Source organism: Ceratotherium simum, chromosome 8 (genome assembly GCF_057802395.1).
Source record: "Ceratotherium simum simum isolate JZ-2026a chromosome 8, ASM5780239v1, whole genome shotgun sequence".
Taxonomy (NCBI): Eukaryota; Metazoa; Chordata; class Mammalia; order Perissodactyla; family Rhinocerotidae; genus Ceratotherium; species Ceratotherium simum.
In genome coordinates this window covers 2,454,678-2,475,547 of record NC_141907.1, presented here as the reverse complement: position 1 = coordinate 2,475,547, position 20,870 = coordinate 2,454,678, and the positions used below count along the sequence as shown (strand labels likewise).

Genomic DNA, 20,870 nt, shown 5'->3' with positions numbered 1-20,870 from the left:
CTCTGGGCCGGCTCCGTGGCTTAGCGGTTAAGTGCGCGCGCTCTGATGCTGGCGGCCCGGGTTCGGATCCCGGGCGCGCCCCGAGGCACCACTTCTCCGTCCAACGTGAGGCCGAGTCCCACGTACAGCAACTAGAAGGATGTGAACCTATGACATACAACTATCTACTGGGGCTTTGGGGGGAAAAACTGAATAAATAAAATCTTTAAAAAAAAAAAAAAAAAAAAAAAAAGAAACTCCCTCTGCACACTTGACACGCTACTGAGCCCAGAGCTTCCCCACATTCTCTTCTCCCTGCACACTGTTCACCCTTTCCTTACTGAAACAGTTTCCCACTGTTTCAATTATTTGTCCTATCCTCTTCCAGGTCTTCTAGTTAAAAACCCTAACCATGAGCCCACTTCTCCAATCGAGTAAGTATAAATCCACAAACAGCCATTAGAAACCACATCCATGTGACAATCTGACAACTGCAAAGAGGATATGCAAGTGCTTTACATCAGGACTGGTAATTCAATGTTTCTGTATTTGTTCAAGTGAAAAAAAAAAACCAAAACCATGTTCTTAACAAATATATTCAATAGTAGCAAAACACCTAATAGTATAAATTGCTCAAATAAAATTGGGGTATAAAACTCAGTATAGGGCTGGCCCCATGGCGTAGTGGTTAAGTGCGCGCGCTCCGCTACTGGCGGCCCGGGTTCGGATCCGGGCACGCACCGACGCACCGCTTCTCCGGCCATGCTGAGGCTGCATCCCACATACAGCAACTAGAAGGATGTGCAACTATGACATACAACTATCTACTGGGGCTTTGGGGAAAAAAAGGAGGAGGATTGGCAATAGACATTAGCTCAGAGCCGGTCTTCCTCAGCAAAAAGAGGAGGATTGGCATGGATGTTAGCTCAAGGCTGATCTTCCTTACAAAAAAAAAAAACTCAGTATACACTTGTACCAAACTTTTTGATTAGACTATCCTTGAGGTGTTTCTTGTCCACTAACTCAGAGATCAGAGGTACTTAAGTCCATGCTCTATAAGAGGGGATATGCTGTAAAAGTTTTTGAAAAGGCAAAAAGTGTTAAAATAATGCACAGTATTAATGTTATTAATCACATTGTTAACAACAGGCTCCTCGTGGATTTTTTAAATAATGATTTAATCTGCACCCAACAAGGTCTTAAAGAACTTAAAAAGTGCTCAATTTTAGCAGAGTTCATATCATCAACTGATTTTTGACCTCCATGTTCAATACAAATGACTCTTGGCCATTTCCTTCAGTGAAGGTCTCAGATGGGGTCGAGCTCTCCACTCATGATGTGAGCTGGTAACCTCTGCACTATTATTAGCAGGTCAGATAGGAAGAAATGAATAAGTAGGAGGGTCCAGGTCTGGGCCTCCAGGGAAGAGCTGGGACACATGACAGGCCTCTCTGCAGAAACCAGGGACCCCTCTCTGCCCACTTACAATTTCAGAACTGTCTGAAGGGGTCACAGCTGAATCAGGCCCTTCGGTGGTGGTCTGGGAGCTGTCACTGATGGGTGAGGAGGCCTGGGTCCCATCGTTCAGGTCCATGGCAGGGTCAGATGGGACAGCACTGATCTGGCTGGAGCTGTGGCTCAAGATGTCCTCCTCGTCCCCATCGGTGGCAGCGCTTGTCAAGTCACAGCCGGTCAGATCCACTGAGTCTGGCTGCAGCGTATGCTGTGACCGGGGCTGTTCGGTGATGATGTCGTGACCCACAGAGTCGGCGGCTGAGCTAGCAGAGCCAGGAGTGGAAAGCCCCGAAGAGGCAGCCAGTTCACCACCAATTTCACCCTTCACTGAGGCTGAAGACAAAGAAACACTCATTCCTCAATGGGAGGGAAAAACATTCAATAGAGAATCAAATGTTTGCAAAATACCCCCAAATGCACTGTCGCCAAATGTTTTAACAGCAAAAAATCCTGAAATACAGTGAAAATATGAACAACGAAATTTCAAAAGCAAGACAAAGGGGCATCCTTCAAACATTACTAAAACTGCCTTTTCCTGTATTATTTATTTACCTTTTACTATATTATTACATATTAATAAAATAAGGATCATCAGCAGGTATTTTTTAAATAATATGAATATTCTCAAAAGGTATTTCACTGCAAAAACTGAAGTATGGCCAGTAACATTACTGGTTCTTAAGCAACTGCTCTAGCCTTAGTTTGGAGCCACAGAGAGAGACTGCTGCAAATCACAGGGTCCGGTCTGGGGTCCAGCTGGGCGCTCACAAATGCCGGGGTGCTCGAGGCAGCAGTGCTCAAATGACGGTAAATTCACCGTCTCTTTGAGGTGGGCTTCCTTCTTCCAAGACCCTATTCAAGACCTCTAAGCCAGTCCTATTCTCCTGTAGCATAAATTTGCACCACATTTTCCTAGTCTAGTTTTTAAATTCCCATTTAAAAACAAAAAACACTACATACAAACCATTTAACAAAAAGATCAACATTAAGCTGTTAGCAATGGTCACTCCTGGAGGCCACTGGGTCAGTGAGCACTTGAGCTTTATAATGTTCTGGATTGATGTAATTTTTTTGTTGTTTTAAATTTTGTTATTTTTGTAATCAGGAAAAAATCAATTTCTAGTTTGTAAAATAAAGAAAGAAATAATCGCCACTGGAATTATTCAGAATTTCCTTCCAAAATATTTTAGCCTCATTTTCAGTTATCTAAAAATATTCTTTTCAACCAGATTATACAACCCAAACCACCCTCCTTTAATCCATTTATTAACATCTTAGTCAATACTCATCTTTTATAAGGTGACTAGAGAATCTAATTAGGTAACTATCTGTAAACAAGCATAGATTCTTTCCAGTTAAATTATCCACGACAATTTTTAATCCCATTCTCCCCATCACAACCCATCCAATCATGAGACACTTTACCCACCATCCCCTAGTCAAAAAGACTTATGTGCAGGGAATATAAACCTAATTTTAAAACAGCCCAAACTAAGGAAAACAGCAAATATTTGATGCAAGAAAAGACACACCTGTTTCAAAGTAAACCTTATAAAAGAAGCCTGGATTATCCACCATTTGAGCAAGCTGGCTTCACTGCTACCCGCCAGGAGGTGCATCCACTGAGGTGCAGGGGAGGGGGAGAGGAGGCCAGTGGACAGGAGGAAGGTGGATACCACCGACACTCCTGAGAGCTACCTGCAAAGGCTGGGCTACTGCTGTCAGATCTTGACTCAGGGTCCTCCTCCAAGGCTGCTGCTTCTCCAAAGAGCACTTTCCCTAGGAAATGATGGCAGCGAGATTCCCTTAAGCTTGCTAAAAGGAAGGACTTCGAAAATCAAATAAATGCACATTCTAAGCAGAAAATCATAAGCATATTTAACTCACCCCCCATACAGTTTATCATTATATGTTAAGCATTTTTACACCTCTAGGGTGCTAAACACAAAGAATGCAGCGATATTGTATTTAGAGTATTACTAAAATCAATAAACCTATATGGAAAAAAGATTAAAAGCAATGATTCTCAAACTGTATCACCAAGTATTTTAATAATACATATTTATTGATTTAGATTACTATTAATATTAAATAATTTATATTACTATTTAATCTTAAAAATGGTGAGTTATGGCTGGAACTAAGTCTATTAGCCCTTGGGCTATTCATGTCACATCTCCAATGACACCTCAGAATTTATATATAAAATTTTTATATCTAAAGGTCACTTTTATTTTTTTATCTTTTAATTTTCTAGATTTTATGGCTGACAATCAGAACTCAAGCACTGTATGATCTAAGAGAATGGAATAATATTTCATCTTCTGCCAAGTTCCAAAAATATATTTTATAGTTCCTGGTTTCCAAATTATATTAATAAGAAAAAGAGAAAATTCTTAACATGATTTAACTGGACTCATTAAATCGTTATGTCACATACAAATGTCATTAAATGACACTATCAAAATAATTATTGGCAATTTCTAACTTCTCTGCTCTTCAAAGAATAGGTCATAGGTGTACTAACTTCCATAAATCTACACTGATGTGACATTAAAGGCAAAAAAGAAAAAGAAAAGGAAACCCAAAATCTAGATGAAACCAACATAGTGATTTGGCTTATCTACTAAATAATAGGGTCCTTTACTACAGAAAAAGTGATTTACCTTGAGAAAACAAATAAAATTCCAACCTGTAAATTCATGTGTTAATGAAAGCAGTCTCCTTCTTGCAATTAGTGGTTTGCAAATCGGTTCCACGGAGCCCTCCCCAAGGGAGGGCAAGGGCCAGCTGCTGTCAGAGAAGGGACCCCAGGCCACCACTCCCCTCACCCTGACCCTGATCCTACATCCAACAACTCTGCTTTTATCTCTCTTATATAGTGGCAGATTCCACTTGAAAAAAAGAATTTTGCAGCTACAACAAAAAAGTTTGAAAACCACAGCTCTAAAAGAAAAAAAAAAGAAAAAAAAAAAACCACTGGAAAAATAAAAAAGAGATTGAGGATATCTCCCATGTCCTAGCTAGAAGATGACAAAACAAATCATCTTAACCATGTGAATCAGTCATCTTTTTCATCATCACTGGGAAAAGCAACTAAGAAACAAACAAGGCAAGTATCACACTAACTTAGCCACAGGCCTGAAAATCTTTCCTAATTTGAGAAGAGAGAGACTAACTTTCCCTTGAATCCTTTTGGCTTTCAAACAATCGCAGTGTTTCACCAAAATCTCAAACTTGGTCAAGTATTCCACACTACGATGGCCCAAAAATTATTGATTACAAGTTCTTCCAGGAAACGTTTACTTAATTCAGTCAAGGCTTGAATATTATTCTTGTTAAGACCCCATTCAATACTGCAAATAATATTAAGCTTTAGGCTCTCAATTAAACACTCAAATCATGACACACAAAAAAGATTAGTCTCTTAAGATTCCAAACAGAAAACAACAGCAATTCTTTCCTATGGAAATCTAGACTGGAAAAGAAAATGGTTGGTGTTGCAAAGTGATAATGTGTAAAAAAAACTATCAGATTTAATCAGAAACACTTTAATTTAATTAAAATAAATTAATTGCATCAGAACATTTTGGCACATACAAAGCTAAATATGGCTGAAAAATGATAACCAGGCCCAAATTAACAAAATACTTAAACATTTAACATTATTCCTGACTAATACTAAACAAAATTCATTGGGAAGATAAGTTACCTTCATAAAATATAACACATTCCCTAAAGCAGGAGTAGGCAAACTACAGCTCAGCTGTTTCTGTAAATAGTTTTACTGGAACTTGGCCACATCCATTAACTTACTATTGTCTATGGCTGCCTTCCTGCCACAGGACAAAGCTGAATAGCTGCAAGAGACAGTAAGGCCCACAAGGCTAATACATACAACCATCTGGCCAGTTACAGAAAAAATTTGTTGACCCCTGACCTAAAGCATTAGACATTTAGGACAAAGCAATTCTGATACACAAGCAATTTTTAAAAGCCACCCTACAGAACTATTCAGGCCTAGTTATCAGATTCCAGCAACATGTACACTACATACAATCACTCTGTTGAGAAGAGGTATAGGCGCAGTCGATTGCATTACAGAAATGCAAAAAAAGCAGTAGGATTCAACATAAGACTTTGATTTCTAAAATAATCACCTTTTTGTTTTCTTGAAAGGACAGGGCTGCATGAAGAACCCCCTCCAGCTGTAAATCACAGAAAATCACAGATGAAAGCAAGGCAATAAGCTGCTAAAGTTTAGAAGGAATTCGAAAATCTTCAAAAAGCTTGATTCAACTTTAAAACTAGAGAATACGTGAACATATTTCCATAGGCAGTGCTCAAACACCACACTGCAACACTTTAATTTCAAAAACATGAAAATTATGTTAACACTGAAACATATACTTCTAAAGATACGACCTAAAATGTCAAAAGAACTAAAATAAAGTGCATTTAAGAAGCCAAATTAAAAACATTAGAACTCTCAGATTATCTGGTCAACTGATAATCAAGTATAAATTTTCATTAGAAACAATCACTAGAAATGAGTATTTCCAGCAATTACTTGTAAGGCGTGCATTCTACAGAGAAAGAGATTATCAGTACAAAGGACAGTGGACAGGCATACTAACATTTTCTGTTCATGCTTCAGCCAAACATTTATGTTCAAATGAGGCAGCAATGAGACTTCCAGTCAAACTCTCCAGTTTGTCGATGCTTTGAGTAGAGGCCATACCACACACACGCTGCACTCAATCGACCACACACCGCAGGGCCTAGGAGAGGCCTCCTCTTAGCCAGACCCAGGTCTAGAGGCTGTCATTCAGGGATCGCCATCTATTCCAGCTCCCAAGGGGCAACTCCCCGTCAGACAGGGCCCACTGAGGCTGGAAGAAACCCAGTGGTCACTGTGTAGGGCAGCATCCCCTGGCAGGAGCAGGGCCCAATCCTCAAGAGCACAGAGGAGAAGAAAGAGCGGATGGGGCAGAGAAGGTGCCGAGAGAGGAGGAAGGGAAGGGGTTTTCTAAAGTCAAAAGGACCCAGAGGACAGAAAGGAACTCTAAAATCCCTACAAAGACTTGAAAACCCCATCACTGGCAAAGAGGTCCTCCTAGAAATACTTTTCCTAATGTTCTCATTTCATGAGAGACGAAATGCCATGTGGAGGCAGCCAAGTCACATAGAGTCAGGAGGCCGAGCTTTAAATGTTGGCCTCATTTTGCCACCTAACCTTTCTACACTTAGTCATTCTGTCTGTAGCATAATGTCAGTACCTGCATTGTAAGATCTTGTAAAGAACTGAGATGTAAGTTGCTCAGCACAGTGCTGGGCCCACAATTCAACAGAGTGTACTAGTATTAGTGCAGGGTTAACTGTAAGAATCGGCCTTCCTAATAACCTACCTATAAGTTCCACAATACTTCCACTACGGCTTCGGCAACGAGGCTCATCTTTAGCCACCGTGAGCCGCCCGAGGCCGCCTGCCGTGGTCAGAGCTTGCAGGAGCTCCGGAGGGGGGGTTCTGAAGAGCTGCTGCAGGAGTTCTAATGCGCCAGTCACCACATTGTGGTCTTGGTGCTGAGTGTAATGCAAGGTCAACTCGTAAACCTAGAAACAGATAAACAAGTGTTATTGGCACAGTTTTTAAAATATGTCCTAGGTTTCACTTTTCTTGTTTTTGATAGTCTTATGTTGGCAAAACTTGTGCCTTAATTTCTTCCCCCTAAAAATGTCTCTATCATTTCTCCCAGCGGGATCATTAGCTTCCATGTTGTTTTCGAAATTCCCATGATTTCTTTCAAATTAACTCCTTAAAAATAAATAGAGCACTTCCACAAAAGTAGAAGCGTGCTAATTAAGATCTCCATCTCCCTAACCAGGTGAGCAGTAAAGCTCGATATACACTGAGAGTGCAGTTAGTCTGACACATATTAATAAGCAAGAAACACTGGTATGAGTGCCACTCAGAAAGAATTGCCAAAAATTTTGAAGGCATTATGTCAAAATTTTATTAGTGCTTTTAATACAACATCATATCATATACACACAACGAATTTATTCTTTTTTCCTTTAATTAGAGTTGCCAGATAAAATATCAGAAGAGCACCAGGTTAAATGCAAATTTCAGATAAACAACAAATAATTTTGTAGTATAACTATGTCCCATGTGATTTGGGGCATACTTACATCACAACATTATTCATGATTTAGCTGACATTCAAACTTAATTGGCACCTGGTATTTTTACTTGGTAAGTCGGGCAGCCCTTTAATATCATAAAAATAATATACATGTTCAAAAAAAAACAGTATAGAAGTATATAAAAAAGACAGTAAAATAATATACATGTTAAAAAAAAAACAGTATAGAAGTATATAAAAAAGACAGTAAAAGTCTCAGAGGTAGCTACTTTTAATCATTTGTTTGAGTTCTTCTGATGGTAACCTCCATAACTCTAGATCACAGGTCTCCAGACTGCAGTCCACAGGCCACCTCTGGCCACCACCTGTTTCTGTACATGGAGTTTTCCTGGGACACAGCCACACCTGTGTAGTGTTGGTGGCTGCTCTCCTGCTCCAGCAGAGGAGGTGAGTAGTTGGCCCATTACAGAAAAGCCTACTGCCCTGCTGTTATGAGAGGTTCGGGGATTCGATCGGAGACGTAAAAGACACTTTCCACTCCAAACAGATGGACTGGAGGTATATTTTATTATATAGAGGATAGTAAAGGTGACAGTCTGCAAACAGATCCAAATAGGTCAAATATTAAGAGGGAAAAAAACATCAGCCCGACTGGAAAGGGAAAACACCCACATCGGCTGAAGAGAAATGACACAAATCAACCAGAAAGAGAAACACCAGGTTAACCAAAAAGAGAACACATCAAATCAATTACTTCATATCAAATCAATTACTTCACATCAAATCAGTTACTCACAACATCCACGCCCCACTGCTGGGAGAGCCCTGTCAATCGACGCGGCTGGGCAAGGATCACACGTCCTGGGCAAGGTGTCCCTTCCACAGGTGGAACTCTCACCAGGGCTCAGTTTCCAGCAGTTTTTATACCATCAATAATTTTCAGAGTAAGCAATTACAGAGTTTGCAGAGCAAGCATTTAGTGTTTCCATGCACAAATGGTTATCAGTGGTGTACGTGCACTGAGCCCCCTGGCTAACGTCCCAGCCCAGTAGTTGTGTACGTGCATTGTTCTCTTTGGTTATCGTCTCAGCCCGGCACAGATGGCCAGTCCATTCCGGGCTACGATGCTCCAAGAGCTTTGAAATGTTACAACTTGCAACTCTCTCCATGGGAGAAACGCCAGTTCCCGGGAAAAGGCCAGTTCCCACCACACAGAAAGCAGCTTTGTATTTCTTTTTTTTTGTGCTGGTGGCTGTAGGTCAATGGAGCGGCCAAACATGGCTGTACTCATGTCAAGACACCTGCTCTAGATCATCAGCTTGATTTCTGAAGCCATCTATATAGAACAAAGGATCTCTTGACTCCTTACTATGTAAAATGAGGAAATCAGTACCCTACACTCCCTTCACTTCATCTGCCTCTTCCCAAATTCTGTTAGCAACATCATTACTTTCATATTATTAAGATTTACAATATTCACATCCTACTGTGAAACTATTTAAATCTTATGTGCTTTGCCTAGAAGTTGAGCCTAAAAACTGAACAAAGAAAACCAGTATGTACCTTACCATGTGTATATAAACATTATTCAATGCAAAATCTATTAATGTGACTAGACCCAAAAAGAAAGAAATATTCCATTATAACCAGTCCTGTGTCACTTGAAAGAAAATGTCCCAGGGTAATAATTAAATAGATTCTCTGTTATCATAATCTACTACTTGCTTAAAATTATTCTACATTTTAATTTGTTTCATAATTGGATCATAAGTTGCTTTTATAAATCCTCCTGGTTTTCATGGAGTTGCTAATTGCCTTTTATCCCCTCCTTGTTAATATACACACACGCCTTCCCTCTTTCCCAGCTTCTGAATCCTGACATCTGTGGCCGGAAGCTCCTTGAAGCTCCTCTGACCTCCTGTTTCTTTTTTTTTTTTTAAAGATTTTATTTATTCAGTTTTTTCCCCCCAAAGCCCCAGTAGACAGTTGCATGCCACAGGTTCACATCCTTCCAGTTGCTGTACGTGGGACTCGGCCTCGCGTTGGACGGAGAAGTGGTGCCTCGGGGCGCTCCCAGGATCCGAACCCGGGCCGCCAGCATCAGAGCGCGCGCACCCAACCGCCAAGCCACGGAGCCGGCCCAGACCTCCTGTTTCTAATTGGAATGGCATGCTGCACAACAATCATCTTGGAATGGCTTCTACCACATTCCTGGGTTAGGTGCTTTGTTTCTTGAATTTTAGGGCTTCCTTTTTTTTCTAATCTTATTTCTCATTTTGCTGGAATACATCTTCAAATAATTTTTTCAAAAAGCATACATGAAAAGCAAACTGAGTTCTTGCATATCTACAAGTATCTGTTATTTCGCCCATACTCCTTAATAGTTTAGCCAGGCCCTGGATTATTTTAAATTCTTTTTAAATATAGTTAGCCAAACTACAGTAGCTGAGTTGAACTTCTTAGTCAAAATAACTTAATTCAGAATGGTTATTAGTCAAAGGAAAATGGATTAAGATACGTTTTAGAGATAATCTTTTCTAGCTTGCTAAATTGACAAGGTGCTATATCATTTAGTCATTTTGGAGAAAAGCCACTACTAAGAAAATCAGTAGTTAATTAAGCACCACATCCCATACCCCTGTACTCCGTCCTCCCAGGATGATTGTTACCCTAGTTTAAAATAGTTCTCGATAGCCCTCCAGCCTTATCTATCACCAGCACCCCTGTTAAACTGAGAGAAAGCCTGGAGACCTTTACAGAGTGCTGTGCACTCTCACTCCTTGGGCTTGGCAAAGGTTGTAGTTTCTGTCTATAAAACTCTCCTCCCAATTCCCTGTGCCTGATCAAATCCTCCTCACCCATAAGCATCAGCTCATAACTGAGCCTCCCGAGCACGCCTCCTTGCCCTTTGTCATGCAGGGGCCCCCCACTATGTGCTCCCACAGCACCCTGCAACCCCACCTTACATGCTGTTTAGTGAGTGTTTGCTCACTTCTCCCACTAGACCCATGGTCTCTAAACCTTTTTGACTAAGCAGGCTTTTTTTTTAAAACATCAGGAAAAAATTCTGAGTATGCAGTCCCAATACTTATATAATATTTATTTATCTTAAAATATTATGTAAGTACTACTGAACTCAGATATTATGTACATTATAAAATATGCACTAAATCTGAAAAGCCTCTAGCTCCAGTTATCAATTTACAGGAAATACAGAGAACAAAGAAACATGCTAATTTACACAACGGAGAGGCAAGTAATAAATCAGACTGCCAGGAGTTCCACAGGACAGACAATCTGTCTTCCACACATGAACTCTCAGGGAAAAATAGGGATGGAAGGGAACCATCAGATCAAAGAGACTCCCAATCCTTATCAACCAATCTTATTTGGATACCGATTGCAAAAGAGTAGAGAAAAAACTCGACAATGGATGAGTGGGTATCTGATGTTAAGGAAATGTTCATTTTTTTCAGGTGTGACATTAGCATTGTCATTAAGTTTTAAAAACAAGGGGGCTGGCCTGGTTGCACAGTGGTTAAGTTCACGCACTCCGCTTCAGTGGCCTGGGGTTCACAGTTTTGAATCCCAGGCACAGATGTACGCACCACTCATCAAGCCATGTGTGGCAGCGTCCCACATAGAAAATAGAGGAAGATGGGCACAGATGTTAGCTTAGGGCTAATCTTCCTCAGCAAAAAGAGGAGGATTGGCAACAGATGTTAGCTCAGAGCCAATCTTTCTCACCAAAAAACATACCCAAAAAACAAAGAGTCCTCATCTATAGGGATACATACTGAAATACACAGATGAAATAATAGGATGGTTAGGATTTGCTTCAAAATAATACAAAAGAGGGAGAAAGAAGTGGGATTATAAGTGAAACATGATTGGCCTTGAGTTGGTAATTATTGACACAGGTGATAATTACTGAAGGGGGTTCACTAAGCTATTCTGTCTACTTTTATATATGTCTGGAAATCTCCATAATAAAAAGTAAACAAACAAACAAGGTAAGGATGAAATAAACTATGTTTTAAATGTATTTATTACCACTATAATGCCTTTTTTACTCAGTAAATCATTGAGTAATGATTTTTTGTGAGGGCAATATACTTAAGAGTCATATCTCATGAGACTGTATCTTGTAAGAGAGCCGAAGGGCAGCTGGCCAGGGTAGAACTGCTGGCCTGACATTTTCTTAGAGCCTACTTCTCAGTTATTTATCATTAACCAGTACTCACAGGTCCTGTCCACATGCCAGGAAGGATTCTAATAAGCACTTTACAAATAGTACCTAACTCAATGCTTAAATCATCAGTAATATCTTTAATTCATGATTTCTATGCAGAAATCATTTTAAGCCACTTACAATTTTGTACCCTACAAAATCTAGGTGAAGGACACAACTCATAAATCCAGTTGACCCAAATACCTGTACACTACAATATCACCAATATACTGAAAGCAGACAACTGAGTCAAGGCACCTCTCTCGAGACAGCGGGTTGTGTGCCTCAACTCCTGTATGTGGCATGTGACCATCCAACTTACAGGAAGGGTAAGGGCTTCAATAGCATCCAGTACATTAAATATGGTATAAACCCTAACATAACATTTTAAGTAAAGTTCACAAAACCCAATTCCTTAAAATGCGGCTACATTGTTACAAGGTTGACGAAATAACCTGGGTGAACATGCTGCACAGAACTGATGTCAACTGCCAATCACATTACAGTCATGCGTCACCTAACGACAGAGATTTGTCCTGAGAAATGCATCGTTAGGCGAGTTCGTCATTGTGCGAACACCACAGAGTATCCTCACACAAACCTAGATGGCAGAACCTTCTACACACCTAGGCTACATGGTACTAATCTTACAGGACCGTATATGCGGTCTGTCATTGACCGAAATGTCATTATGCAGCACATGATTGTGCATTAGAATTATTGCAGGGTTTCTCTGTATTGGAAAGAGAGGTTTTAACATTTTGTTCCTCCACCCTAACGGACCGTGTTCCCACCTCCCTGGCTGTGTAGACTAGTACACCAGACCACAGGTTCCGGGGGGGGAGCAGAAACTGCATCTGAAATGCTCACCATTGTATCCCCAGCACCTGTCCCAGTGCCTAACACATAGTATGTGCTCAATAAATATTTACTGAGCAGATGAACAAATTTCATGAGCCCTGGTTTTAGCTACGAGGTAACAGTGTTCTCTGTGCCAGGCAAGGGTCTAAGGGGTTTCTGTAACACCCTCAGTAACCTTATGAGAGATTACCTTCATTTTACTTGGACATCACTGCCATATGGAGGTCACATAACTAGGGGTCACAATCTAGGACCTGAACCAAGTGTTCCAGCTCTTAACCCTTGGTTTTGCCACTTCTCTTCCAAATTTTTTAATTCACTGAATGTCAGTCTTTTATGTATAGGTACTGAGTAAACCATGGCTCCTACCTGGACAAGCTGCTCTGTTGAGGGAGAGACTTCCATTTCTTTCCGTGTCACCCCAAAGCTGCCTTTCAGGCTCGTGTCCTTGACCTGCTGCTGCAGCAAAGGCACCAAATACCGCAACGTGAGCAGCACCCCAAGAATCAAGAGGGTGGAGTGTTCATCCTCGACAGGAACTAGCAAACCTACACAGGCGGCAACAAGATTTCTTAACATCTGATTCACTGCTTGGAGATTCATGGCTTAATTTCTTAAGAAGAAGAGATCCACAATATGGATCCACATCCATATTATGAGGCTGGCAATGAGGGATAAAGATGGCACAAACATTACTGTGAAAAAATATACAGTGTATCTCATCATTTGGCCGAAATCTAGGAGTAACATTAATGAAAACCTCTAAAACCTTAGCCTAGCAAGGCCCTTTACAGTGGGTTTTATTACATCTGAAAGTCAGGCAGTTCTTTCATATCAAATGTCCATATGCTCCCTTTAGTACTTGCTAATAGTTCCACAATTACCCCAAATACAGAAGAAACTGCTAGCAGACCTACACCCATACAGAGAACATGCAGAGACCTTCAGGTCTCAGGGACTCACTCAGAGCCACTAAGTACAGCTATGTAGTTTTGCTGCATGGAGGGCCAGGCCCAGGAAGGAGGGTGGGGCTGCACACTGGCCCACACCCACTGCCCAGCTAGCTGTCCTTGGGCACGGCCGTGTCTGCACTTCTGCACAGAGGAGGAGGAGACTTTTCCTAATCCCCACACGGACCCCACATGGGCTTGTGGCAGCCCCAACCCAGTTCCCATTTACCAGTCAGCCAGTGCCAAAGGGCCTGGTCCAGAAGCCAAGGGACTGTCTGATTTTAAAGAATTTCAGAGCATTCAAGTAAATGCTAGAGACTCTACCGCACCATGGGGAAAATCACTAATAGGCCTGCATCTTACCTAAGAGCACATTTAGTAGCCAGCTATAAAAATACTGCGTCCTTCTTGAGTGCTGGCAGATGCTCACTGCCGAGCCAGCCGCTGTCCGCCGAATAGTAGGGGAGCTTGACTTCAGATTCGCTATGAAAGCCTTTAATAGAACCTACAGAAGCAAAAATTCCAGTAGATAGATGATGAAGCTCCTATGAAGCTTATCACGTATTTCAAAAACTTAACTTGCTCCAAATTCTTGTACAGTATAAATTATAAATAATTTGAGACTTTCCTATAGCTGAATGGAAGCATCCAAATTTGGGATATTCCAGAGCAGTGTGCAAATATGTAGTCTATTTTTTTCCTTATAAGCTGCAAGTAGGGACTTGATTAGCATCTGCGTCCTCTATGCAAGAGTGAAAGCCTTAGCTTCTAGAAAAGGTGTACCCACAGTATGTATTTGGGGACAGGGCCAGTAAATGACACTATGTAGAACAAAGGCAGTAAAAAAAAAAAAAACAACAAATAATGAAGGCAGGGAGAAAAGAGTATTAGCCAACTACAGCAATGTCCTGGCCTAAGAGACAGCTTGCAACTTAACTGGACTGTGACAGCATACTACTCACAAGTGTTTTCCTAAGAAATTAGAGAATAAGACTTTGCCACTGGACTTCCAGGATAAAGGAGGTGGTGCTATAATTCTAACTATGGCCATTTAAGTCTTAACAAAAATATCGCGAGAATGAAAAGGGGTGACCATCTAGCTGCGTGAGTTTGGTGACTATGTTACTTAAGAACATCCATTTTCCATTATTCTAAACTATGCTCTGAGCAACAATTTGGTTTCAGTCACTGTTTGGCGTGTGCTGAGTATTACTAACCAAGTCAGGGACTTCGTTAGGGGCCACCACTGGAGTTATGACTGTAGGCAAACGAGCAGCAAATTAACAGACTGGTTGGTATCTGACTTATAAATAAGCTTCTCCTTAACAGCTTGGTTAGCATAAATTGGTTCTCAGAGGCTCATCAACTCAGCAAATTTACAGATTAAATCCCTGGAACCAGGGAGGCGAAGGACCAGACCCCCGGCCACAGGACACCCCCAGTGCCTCCAGTTCCTCCCCTGAGACACCACTCAGACAACCCACTCAACTTATCTCTGACAAACTTTTTTAGCTCCAAGAAAAGATACCGGCATCTTAAAGAACTCCTTAAAGTGAAAACACACACATATACATCATTGAAATAGTAAATTAATAGTAGTCAAAACTTATAAGCACAATGAAAGTTAAGCGTTATTATGAAGTCAGCCCCTGGTGAACTTAAAAAGTTTGGAAAAATATACAATAAAATTGAATCTGAGAGCTCAAGGGGGCCTTCTCAGATCCAAATCCCACAATCCCAAGAATGTCTTGTAGAAGGCAGCTGGCAGGAGGTACCTAGAACATGCTTATAAGGTCTTCTCATAATGAGGAATAAGTGTGCTAGATTTTAGGGCAGACAGCTCCACTTCTCAAAACACATGTGACATATTTTTAAGAGTACTTCAAAAGGGAAAAGATGCAAAAATCATTCAACCTTAGAGTCAAGAGCACTTTAGGTGATGGAAATGGAAATTAAAATGTGATGCCAGAACATACTCATCAGAATGGCTAAACTCAAAAGGACTGACAATCCTGACATTAGCGAGGATGCAGAGTTGCTGGACTTCTCACGCACCACTGATGACGGTACGGCCACTTTGGAAAGCTACTTGTCAGTATCAACCAAAGTTGAGATACACATCCTATAACCCAGCAACTCCACTTCCAGGTATCCACAACAGAAAGGTGTACCTGTGCTCCAAAAGACACGTACAAGAATGGACACAGCAGCATCCTTTGCAATAGCCAAAGACTACAAACATTCTAGTGTCCAGCTACAGTAAAACGATGCACTGTGGCATACTCATACAATGGAATGCTATGCAGCTATGAAAACTGCACGAACTACTAATAAACACAAACACATGAAAAAAATCTCACAAACTTAACATTGAGCAAAAAAAAAAAAACAGAAAGGAAACATACTATACAGTTCAACATACGTAAAATTTAAAAACAGACTCTCCACGGCATTAGAAGCCAGGTCAGTGATTACCTTTGGGGAGTAAGGGGGGAGCAGTGACAAGGAGAGAGCATGAGGGGCTCCTGGGATGCTGGTAATATTCTATTCTAGACCCGGGTGGTGGTTACAGGGTAAGTTCACTTTGTGATGATTCACTTTATGATGATTCACTTATGATTTATGTACTGTCCTGTACATCCATTACAGGTCAGTAAAATAAAAATCTCGGGAGTCTCAGTTTCTGACAGGTAACTGGAGGATGAGAATACACCAGCGGTTAGGAGACTTCCAATCAAACATGCTGGATTGGACATGTGAATCTCTGCTACCCAGACACTCCACCAAAATCACGTGCACAAGTTTTAAAAAACATAAGCTTACAAGGACAAAAAGAAGAGGACAGGGACCCAGCAGACTAGAAGTGTCAACAAATTTTGGAAGCTAGAAAGTAAACAAGTGGTAACTGACTAACAGTAACTGAAGTTCACAGGCAAGCTTTTTTTGGGAGTTGGGGGAGAACATCTGAAGGCCACCAACAAAAGGCAAGCTCACTCAAACCACAGAACTCCAAGAAAAGCTCAGGCTTGGGAGGCACCAGAGACATCTGAAAGTGGAGTGACTGTAGGTACGAAGCAGCTGCTTGTCTAACTGCTCCTTGTGCAAACTGCCAATCACTGAACCCCCAGTCTCCCCTCCCACCCAGGCAGCCCAGGACATAGGCTTCTCCTGCAAAGACTGGGGGACAATCTCCAGAGATGCTGGCATAGCTGAGGACAGACACGAAGCACAGAGAGAATACAGAGAAATTAAGAAAAAGTTTGCATTCTAACCAGTAAGGCTGTTAGCCCCTTTCCACCCCAGGGACCCAGGACAAATGCAACCAGGCTTATGCCCCCAAGCAGGAGAATGGGGAATTTTTCTCTAGGGATACTGACTGGCTCAAGAGGAAAAGACTTACTGATACCGACATTTAAAGATCCACAGTGGAAAAGCAGGCTCACCATCCATCACCTCAGGAAGCTCACCGGGGGACAAACCATGCCACACATTTGCTTTTAATAAGCTTTTAGGGTCTCATTCAAATGTACATGACAACTGCTGACATAAAAGAGAAAGACCAGAACAAACAGAACAGAGGAAATCAGAAGAAACAGACAACGCAGAGGTCAAAGGAAGTTGTCAAGAAAACATAATCAATATCCTCAGAAAGATTAAGAGTGCATTCATGAAACAAGAAGAGGATGCCAGAAAACAAGAGCATTCTGAACACAAGAAAGAGCTCTTAGAAATTAAAAACACAGCAGCAGGAACAAAAATTCAATAGAAGGGTTTGAGATGGAGATCTAGAACATACAGGGGAAAAAAAAAAGAAAACAGAAATAACAGATAATACAAATGTGCATCAGTCCAGGAAGACCAATATCTAACTAACAAATTTCAGAAAGAGAGAACAGAGAAAAATAAAGAGTGGGAGCTGGTCAAAGAAACATAAGGACATTTCCCAAAACTGAAGGATAGAAGGTTCCAAATTAAAAGGCTACCAGGCACCCAGCACTCCATCCCACACAAAACAATGAAAAGTTTCTAAAGAACAGATTCAGAGGCTAAGGAATCAGGTCTTCTCAAAAACCACCCTGAACACTATAAGACAATGGGGCAAAGCCTTTACATTCCTGAAGATGATTTCCACCCCAGAACTCTATATCCAGCCAAGTGTGAGGGAGGACTAGAAGCATTTTTACAAATGCAAAATCTCAAACAATTTACCTCCTATTCATGCTTTCTCAGGAAGCTATTAGAGGATGTGTTCCATCAAAACAAGGGAGTAAGCCTAGAAAGATAAAGATATGGCATCCAGGAATTAGGCATCCAACAGGAGAGCAGCAAAAGGAATTACCAGGATGACATCAAAGGAAAGTCCTAAGATACAACTGTGCAACCGACCTAAAGAGCATCCTGCCCAGACTGGAGCAGACAGCTGCAGAATTCTAAGACGGATGACTCTGCTGGAGGAAATGGATCCAATAAATTATCTGTCGTGTGGAGAATTGTACTGAGACATTTTACAAAGCTATTGGAAGGTGCAAGAAGACATAAATGGCCAAAGAATAACAAGCAAATGAAAAAGAGGCAATTATTAACTCAAAAAACCCAAAAAGTTGTACAAATAAATATAATCATAGCACAGAACATAACTAGCTGCAACTATTAGGCATAATAATGTACACACTGAATACTGATATAACTATAGTAAAAAGATGGGAGAAGGGTCAGAGATAAATTCATCTCTTCTATAGTAAAAAAATCAAAAGATCCAAAACTAGCAGTATAAGCATGTTAGTTAGAAACGTGGAGGGAAATAGCAAAAGAAACACTAACACAGGACTGATCCACAAAAAGGAGGAGATCAAGAATCTGTAATACTCAGGGTCACAATTTCTGGACATTATAAACAAAATACTAAAGTGGGTTTAAAGGTTGCTTACTGGGGTGAGAACAAACAGGAAGCCCAGTGGTCCCCGACAGCTGCAGGGCACTCATACCCACAAGGCATTATCAGTGAGCCTTCTCCTACCTGCAGTCCTGAGACAGCTGACTTTTCTCAACTAGGTTAAGAAGTCAATCTACACACCAAAAATCAATCTGGAAAAATGCCTTTGGAATCTGCATCTATAAACCATCTCCCTATTCAACTTTTCACCCCACAAGAAGAAAGCAGGAAGTGGAAAGAAGCTCTTGGTGTGCTACAAAATAACTTAAAAGATTTTAATCTAAATTATGAAGCACAACATAACTCAAGAAGTACTCTCAAATGACTGCCTGTCCAAAAACCCTTACTCCCCACAAGACTCTTTCCCATGTTTGTGACTTAAAGTAACAATCATACCTTAATTTCATTGTCGTTTGCAAAATTGCCAAAAGAAGCCATAATTTTGGGTATAGCTGCAGCCAAGGTCTCCTGAACAGATTCCTCAGGTCTCTTGCTTGTTCGAGTTAGGCAAGGCAAAAGGTTTACCAAGTAAGGCCTGCATATGTGAGAGGAACATGAATTAAAATGAATTTAATGAGAAATATAAGCAATTAGTTTAGTACCCATTAGGGAAAAGCCAGTTTTTATATGCTATACAGTTCTTAATGGAAAGTGGACAAACCTCAGCTAAAACAACAGGAGAAATGCAGAAGTTCAAATGTTAGGAGACATTCATACTTTATTTCTCCTATAATCACGGAGGACTCCCAAAGGCTTGTTTTGAAAATTATTTGCAGTAAGTTATAACAGTTATTAAAATACTCATTTTAAATTAGAAAATAATAGATAATATAAGAAAATCCTATTTAAGAAATAAAAGTTAAGAAATGAGACCAAGGCTTTCTTGAAAATAGAGCATTAAAAAAAGTTTTTAAACTGTTCAAACTAAATAAGCCCTTAGAGATAAGACTTAGCCCCTAGACCGAAAAAGCAGAACGTTTAAGACTGGAGAAAAGCGAGTCACGGGACAGAAGCAGAAACCACAAGAATTCCCTAACAAACGCCTGGTGAATGTGGCAGGTGCCCTCTAGTGGCAGAGACAGGCAACAAGCTGGTCTAGACCCGGGACTATGTTACGGAGACTAGGCCGGCCTCCCTAAAGAGATGACATTTTGCCAAGACCTGAGGGAAAAAAATAAACCAGCCATCAAGAGGAAGAGAAACCTGACTTTTACAAGAAGTAAATTCAGGCCAGTGAGTCAAGAGAAAGTGTCTGAGGTCACAGGGGCCACTGGGGGCAAGATCTCCCTGGGCCTTGGTAAGGAGTCTGGGTTTTACCTGAACAGCTCTGGGAAATGAGTAAGAAGTTTAAGTAAGGGAATGACAAAACCCAATCGTATTTTTTTTTTTTTTTTTTGTGAGGAGACCAGCCCTGTGCTAACATCTGCCAATCCTCCTCTTTTTCTGCTGAGGAAGACTGGCCCTGGGCTAACATCCGTGCCCATCTTCCTCCACTTTATATGGAACGCCGCCACAGCATGGCTTGCCAAGCAGTGCATCGGTGCGCCCCCGGGATCCAAACCAGCGAACCCCAGGCCGCCACAGTGGAGCACGCGCACTTAACCACTTGTGCCACCGGGCTGGCCCCTCAATCGTATTTTTTAAAGTCAACTTTGGCTGCTATGTGGAGAACTCGGGATGTGATGCCTTAGAAAGATTACAAATTTTTCAAAATAGGGATAGTAAAAGAAAAAGCTATATAAAAGGAAATTTCCTTATTGATTGTATCTCTACAGCCATATAAGATTCTTACTACACTCAAACTCAGTGCAATAAATCACTGTCTCATACTAATACCCAGGGTTTTGGCCATTCCACCAATTCCTCAGGGATAGAGCCAAGGGTCTGTGGATATCAGCACATTTTGCCGGTTAGGAGAGAAGGAGGAGTTGAAAATTGTGGTCTTTCTTTTGTTTTTCAATCCATTAAGATAGAACTGTTTCAACTAGTCAAAATTTTATTCATAGTTTAACATTCATATTTTTAACCCATGTAATAGACAGAGGCATATTTTTCTATGATTCCTAGAAGCAATAATGAGGTTGGTACTCAACCTTCAACCATCTGACAAGTGTCTTGTCAGCAACTACCACGTGCAGACACTGTTATCAGCATTGGGCTGCAGGAGAGGACAGACAAGGAAGACCCCTGCTTTCCTGGGGCACACATCTCCTAAGTCTCTTGGGGGAGGGTGGGATAGAAAATGAACAAACACA

The 20,870-nt window shown here is 41.0% G+C and overlaps 1 protein-coding gene across 5 annotated transcripts in view; it reads right to left on the bottom strand.

Moving 5' to 3' along the window:
- The window catches only part of HTT (huntingtin), a 158,067-nt gene that overhangs the window by 110,489 nt on the left and 26,708 nt on the right, over positions 1-20,870 (bottom strand). For 4 of the 5 annotated variants that reach the window (XM_087434841.1, XM_004432334.3, XM_087434843.1 and 1 more), the window contains exons 6-12: positions 19,012-19,150; positions 14,046-14,187; positions 13,102-13,280; positions 6,903-7,107; positions 5,655-5,702; positions 3,193-3,273; positions 1,466-1,827 (exon numbers count right to left, since the gene is read on the bottom strand). In XM_087434841.1, the coding sequence (XP_087290967.1) occupies positions 1,466-1,827; positions 3,193-3,273; positions 5,655-5,702; positions 6,903-7,107; positions 13,102-13,280; positions 14,046-14,187; positions 19,012-19,150 (1,156 nt within the window). The remainder of the gene's footprint in view (positions 1-1,465; positions 1,828-3,192; positions 3,274-5,654; positions 5,703-6,902; positions 7,108-13,101; positions 13,281-14,045; positions 14,188-19,011; positions 19,151-20,870) is intronic. The other variant, XM_087434842.1, reaches the window with a different exon arrangement.